Source organism: Carassius gibelio, chromosome B16 (genome assembly GCF_023724105.1).
Source record: "Carassius gibelio isolate Cgi1373 ecotype wild population from Czech Republic chromosome B16, carGib1.2-hapl.c, whole genome shotgun sequence".
NCBI lineage: Eukaryota > Metazoa > Chordata > Actinopteri > Cypriniformes > Cyprinidae > Carassius > Carassius gibelio.
Window position 1 is genome coordinate 11514081 of NC_068411.1, and position 6576 is coordinate 11520656.

Sequence of the window (6576 nt, forward strand, 5' to 3'; positions counted from 1 at the left end):
GGATGAAACTGAAGTGTTAGATGCTGTAGAATCTACATTAGCTATTGTATTTCTAATGTTATCTATTTTATCAGTGAAGAAATTCATAAAGTCATTACTATTAAACATTGGTGGAATATTTGAATCAGGGGGGCGTCTGATAATTTGTTAATTTAGCCACTGTGCTAAATAAAAACCATGGATTGTTTTGCTTATTTTCTATAAGTTTGTGTATATGCTCTTCCCTGGCAGTTTTTAGAGCCTGTCTATAGCTGGACATACTGTTTTTCCATGCAATTCTAAAAAATTCCAAGTTAGTTCCAAGTTCCAAAGTTCCAAGACTACAAGTTACTTTCTTGAGAGATTGAGTATTACTTTTATATCATGGCACAGTACGTTTTTCTCTAACCTTTTTCAATTTGATGGAGGTAACAGCTTCTAATGTATTAGAGAAAATAGTGCCCATGTTGTCAGTCATTTTGTGTAATTCATGTGTATTTTGGGTACAAATAGCAGTTGAGATAGATCAGGCAGGTTATTTGCGAATGTCTTTGGTGGCTGGAACAATAGTTCTGCCCAGACGGTTACGCTGAGACATATAGCTAATATCAGTGATACGCAGCATGCACGATACAAGGATAATAATTGCCATGCATGCCAAGACTGCTGCTAATAGATCTAACATTGCGTCTGAATTTTGTTATGCTTGCTGCTGCTATACTCCATGAAAGTACAATAATTGCTGTAAGCCTAACTGAATACGCAAATAGAAAATCCTAGATTAAGAGTGTCCTACTATTAGCTACATTGAATCAATCAGCATGAGAAAAGTCAGCATGAGAAAAGTCAGCCTGCTCCATCATGACTTAATTATATATTGATTCTGTTCTGAACATCAAATCCTTTTTTCATCCAATTTATTCTAACTAGTTTGTTAAATAAAAATAATTAGACTTTTTATAAAAAAATTACCTCATATTAGCATCACTTGGCTACTTATTTATATATTCAATAATATATTCAATTTAAACTTTGTTTAATTAAAGAAGTCGATCCATGAGCGGAGACAGGCAGGAGTCATGTTCTCACATTGAGATCACGAGCCCTCAACAAGCGCAGCCTCTGCATGGTGATGCACTCGGTGTGCCCATCTGTCTCATGCAAGAACGCCTTCCATGAGCCACACTCATAGCGTGACATTTGTAATAATGCATGCTGGAAATTTGGTCAGAAGGTGCTCTTTTATAAAGTGCGGATGGCCGCTGCTGGTCTTCTCCTGCCAGGGGCTCTTTAAATATTAAATATTCCACGAAATTATAACTTAAAATCACATTTATAAGGCAAAAACATTTTTTTTTAATAAATGCAAGCTGAATGAAGGTACCTAAATATTAATATTTTATGAAATAATAAAAAACTCCACTGTAGTTATTGACCAGCTATTGGCCAATCAGCATGAAGTACTGATGAAGAAAACTAACCATTTTATAAAATCCCTTATGTATTATTCAATATATATATATATATATATATATATATATATATATATATATATATATATATATATATATATATATATATTGAATAATACATAAGGGATTTTATAAAATGGTTAGTTCTAATATATTTTCTTTATATATATATATATATATATATATATATATATATATATATATATACATATATATATATATATATATTAAGAAAATATATTAGAATGTAGATTTACAATATACATATAGAATAAGAGTAAGACATCAGTGATGGAAAATATTTGATCTGAACCTTTTTGCTTAATACTATAAAAAAAATGCCGCAGTAAAAACTGGCTAACTGTAATTTACAGTTAAAACAGTAAAGAGAAATTCCAAGAAACCCTGTCTGACACATCACACATTGAATTTCATTTAAATTAATTCAATATTCATTTAAATTAATTCTTTATAAATAATGCCCATTGTTTTGTGTTACATTTTATATTATTTGTATAATTGTATTGTCTTTTATTACCCTGATATATCATCACCTAATGAAATACAGTATATGGTTATATATGTTGTATTGCTACATGCTATTTGTAATACCTGATACATTGTCACTGGTTGTTTTATTTGTATTTTATAAAAAAAAATGAATGTGCTTTAGATAAAGAAATTTTGATATTTCCTCATTGAGGACATTTCTCATAACCAGCTAAACTAGATTTTGCTTTGTAATTGTATCTATAGCATGTTCAACTTGACTTATAATTATTTAGCCTTGGTAAGATTATTATTATTATTATTATTATTATTATTATTATTATCACTATTATTATTCTATATATATATATATATATATATATATATATATATATATATATATATATATATATATATATATATATATATATATATATATATGGGATGTACATCTTGAATATTGTTTATTCATGCATTTTTACTTGATACATTTTATTTTTAACAATTTACTGAATTAGACAAACTGCCTTAGGTATAAGAACATCTTCTTAACATAGTACAGGTTAAAACAATATAATCAAATTATCAAAGATATTCAAGTACCATATTCATTTTTCTATGTTTCTCTGTAGTAAGGTCACATTAAATAAAAATCAGTTTCAGGCTTTCCCAGGTGCAGTACGTATTGTGGCCCAGTGAGCCCCAATAGAGGTGATGCCACTTCCATTCTGTCGACCGCTGAGAAAACGCAGCTCATTTCCTTTCTGTGTTGGATAGAAGTTAAATGAGAGCCCACTACACTGTCCCACTTTTAAAAAGCGCCACTGATTAGTGATAAACACAAGCTCATAGATGTAGCCAGAGTAATATTTTCCAGAGACCTGAATAATTGCTTCTTTGTCATTGAGTATCATTTCCATCTGATTGCCACTATTTGCACCAACCGATGCTGTCCAGTTACTCTCGTACTTCAGCTGGAACCTAAAAAAATATTTAAATAGTGTTCAAATAGTGCAATGCCAGAAAGCATGAAAAGCAATGTACAACTCCAACTTCTACTATATAAATTAAATCAAAAATGTTTTCCTTAGAGAAACTTTTTGTAGTATCGATCAAGGACAATACATTTTGATCATTCAAACTTCATACATCATTACATTTTCATACGGTTTTTAAATATAGTTATATATATTTTTGGTTATTTTATAATTTGGATGGTGCTTGAGGAAATTTACCCAGAGATATAGTAGTAGTAATTGTTTTCCCAGACTCTGATACCAGTGATGCGACCCTCACTGGCAGTGGAAAATTCAGTCCCACTGCCGTCCCCAACAGCAGGTGAGTAAGAGAAAAGATCCGGTAAAGCTGAAAGAAGGAATAATAGCTATTAAAATGATCTCACGTATATTTGAGCAACAACAAAAATTATTTCAGAAAATGGATGGCAGAGCTAAAGTTAGAACCTAAATTTAGAAGGTAAGCTGTGTTTGTTTACTGTAACAGATATGCAGGTCATCGATTCATTAGTTAAATTCAGGCATAAAAATGGAAACCTGTTTGCACTAAATGCCTGGCCTGGCGCCAGCCTGGCTGGACTTAAATTATTTTACGATACCCATGCGAGCCTCAAAGGAGACCTGAAACCCCCCCCCCAAATTCCTCAACACTGGAGACAAAGGAAACCTTTCGTAGAAGTTCCTTACTTTCATCATTTTATTAATAATATGTATTTTGAATATGTTTTGTGTGTACCATGGTTAATCCTTGTTATGTGAGGATTATAATTTTTCTAGCGTATAAATTGGAATTGTTTCTCAGAAGAATCATTTTAACTTTCTCAAAGAGAGCCATGTTCTGCAACCCCCACACTCCTGCAGCTCATAAAATTTTACGACCACACAGGGCAACAGGACAGGAGAGAAGCCAAATCACTGGTTTCTTTTCCCAATGCATTCTAAACCATTACCTTTTTGTTTTTATGTTTTCTAAATGTATTACGTATTTCTTTTTGGTACATTAGAGGTTTCCCATATAAATTGGGACTATCTGCAGTGTTATCATGTGTCAATCAAATCTTTAAATGTGTGTAATTCTGCATTTGAATGTAACTTCATGTTTTGATCATTTATATATATTATTTTTGGTATCTGTGTAATCGTCATGCTTTGACAGACCCTTTTATCTAGAGCAAAGTAATGAAAAATGTATTTAATCTGGAATTACGAACTTGCTAGAATATCCCTGATGAAATCGGACAACCCCTAAATCACTAGGGGGTTGTCTCCACAGAGACAAAGAAACTTTTCCCCCGCTTCAGATCGCGGACGTTCATTGGGTGTTTACGCAAAAAGAGGCGTGAACCATCCCAAGCCATAAGAACCGACCGGACAAGATCCGCTCTCTCCTTCTCTTCTTCTCGTTCTTGGTCCTCGGACACGCTGCTCTCCTGTGCACCCTCGTCGCTCCCGCGAGTCCCTCGGCGCGGCCTTAGGCCACGCTCACATCGCCTAGTCTCTTCTTTCGCTTACTCGCTTCAAACTCACACATGCTGCGACCAACGTCGCTCCCGCGAGGCCTTGGGCCGCGCTCATTTCGCCGTCCCCCTCAGCACAGGGACTGAGGAAAGGAAAGCCATTTTCATGGCTCCTTTGGACGCTTTCGTTTTTGTTGTTTGTTTTCTTTTCTTTACTAAGTTTATTCGACTATTCGCCTCTCCACACAAGGAAGGCGAATTCTGGAACATTGTTTGTTGAACCTTTCAAATACCGCGCGAAGATGAACGAACATCCCTTTGCCACAAAGGACCACGTGACCCCACGCTCACGCCGAGATCCAGAGCAGCTCACCCGCGCATCACACGCGCGTCGCCGGTACCACGCTCACCCACTGGGCCATGCAAGTATCGTTCTCTATGGAGATTTAAATGCTGCTTTAAAGTGTTGCTATGATCTGATTGTTGTTGGCTTCCAAAAAGGTTACTGACTGATTTTCATACCTGAGCTCATTCTGTGATCTCTCTCGCTTTCTCCATTTTCTCTCTCTCTCTCTCTCTTGCTCGCTCTCTCTCTCTCTCTCTCTCTCTCTCTCTCTCTCTCTCTTTTATTTGGATTCCGTTATGTCTTGTATAAAGGTTACTGTCTGTATTGTCGTACGCATATTTACTCTGTGTGATTTGTAGTTTCGATATATCACTAGTTGAATTATTAAAAACCCTATATTCATGATTGGCTTGGACTCCACCCCACTCACATTAGGAGTCACTGAAAGGTCTGATCTTTAGCTACAAGCTTTAAATTTAGAAACTAAATTTATCATAAGGATAGGATAATGTTTTCATGGCCAGAGAATATTTTTCCTTGAATTATAAGAAGTGATAACTTTATTGAAAATTGATAGGTCAATCTGGTTTGCTGGACAAACCACTGTTTGATTTGCAGTAATTTACAGTACGAGATATCACAATAATTGATATGAAGAATGGAATATTGACATATTAATGAGTAAGTTACAGTGCCCTGTAATTAGTTATTGGTATAGACAATTGAGCTATTTTTCATAATCAATAAAATTTAATGTAACTGTCATCTGAGATATATATTAATCATATTCCTGATTAATTATTCAAATTCCCTATATATCATTTGAGTTAATTATTATGTAAAACTCATTGTTGTTACATTACATTGTATCTGTTTATCTTGGAACTTGACTTCTGTCTGATTATGGGAATTATGAGTTGTTATCTTTATCTATTTAATCACAAAAAGGGGTTTCAAATATTTTGTTATTGACTTTTTTCTTACTTATCTGAGCAGAATAAATTGTATCACAGATGTGTTAATACTCACGTGCTGCCATGCCCATGGAATAAACTGCAGAAAGAATCAGGAAAAACTGCAACATTTTGGAATAAATTGCTTTCCTGCACACTGTAAGGAAATCATAATAAATTAATATTTGATTGTTATTGAATTACAGTTATTCTGGATTTGTGAATTTCATGATGTCACTGATACAAACACTTCTTGCTGTATTCAAATCAGTGGCACTTTGCATACAATAAACCACTTTCAATGATTATGATGTAAATTACTAAATTGCTATTAGTTACAGTTATTAGTAAACTAATTTACTATAGCACTGCTAAATGATTACTGTAAAGATAGACAAGTGATAAACTATAACAAAGAATAAATATAATGGCATTTACAAAGAAATATATAGATAAAGATCCATTACCTGTAGATGGGTGTGTGGTTGATAGTTGAATAAACTAGTGTGTTGACTAAACTTGCTGGTACACCTTTGTCCTTGTCAGACCTCGTTATTGGTTGAACAACATGTTGTTGTGTCTTTTGTTTTCTGACACTCCTCAGATGGAATGTTTTAGAGCCCCAACCTATAGCATGATTGAGATCGAAATACCTGAGCTACCAGCATTAGTTTTTACTTTCAGTATTAACCTGTTAAATGTCACCCCGTCCCGTATACGGGACGCCTACGTTGACTATACTATATTACAATCAAATTTAATCTAATCTTGACAAACTATATATCGTAGGAAAGGTCTAAGACTCCCAAATATATATTATATCAATATTTTTTGTTAAAAATTATTTAGGAAAAGTAATAGATC

The 6576-nt window shown here is 33.8% G+C and overlaps 1 protein-coding gene across 1 annotated transcript; it reads right to left on the minus strand.

Moving 5' to 3' along the window:
- Positions 1 to 2590: 2590 nt before the first annotated feature.
- Positions 2591 to 5868, minus strand: LOC127974919 (zymogen granule membrane protein 16-like). Its single transcript, XM_052578510.1, has 3 exons — positions 5789 to 5868; positions 3176 to 3305; positions 2591 to 2921 (listed from the first exon to the last, which is right to left on the minus strand). Exons 1-3 carry the CDS (start codon positions 5841 to 5843, stop codon positions 2600 to 2602), a joined length of 507 nt encoding a protein of 168 aa, XP_052434470.1. The 5' UTR covers positions 5844 to 5868; the 3' UTR covers positions 2591 to 2599.
- Between the last annotated feature and the right edge of the window lie 708 nt (positions 5869 to 6576).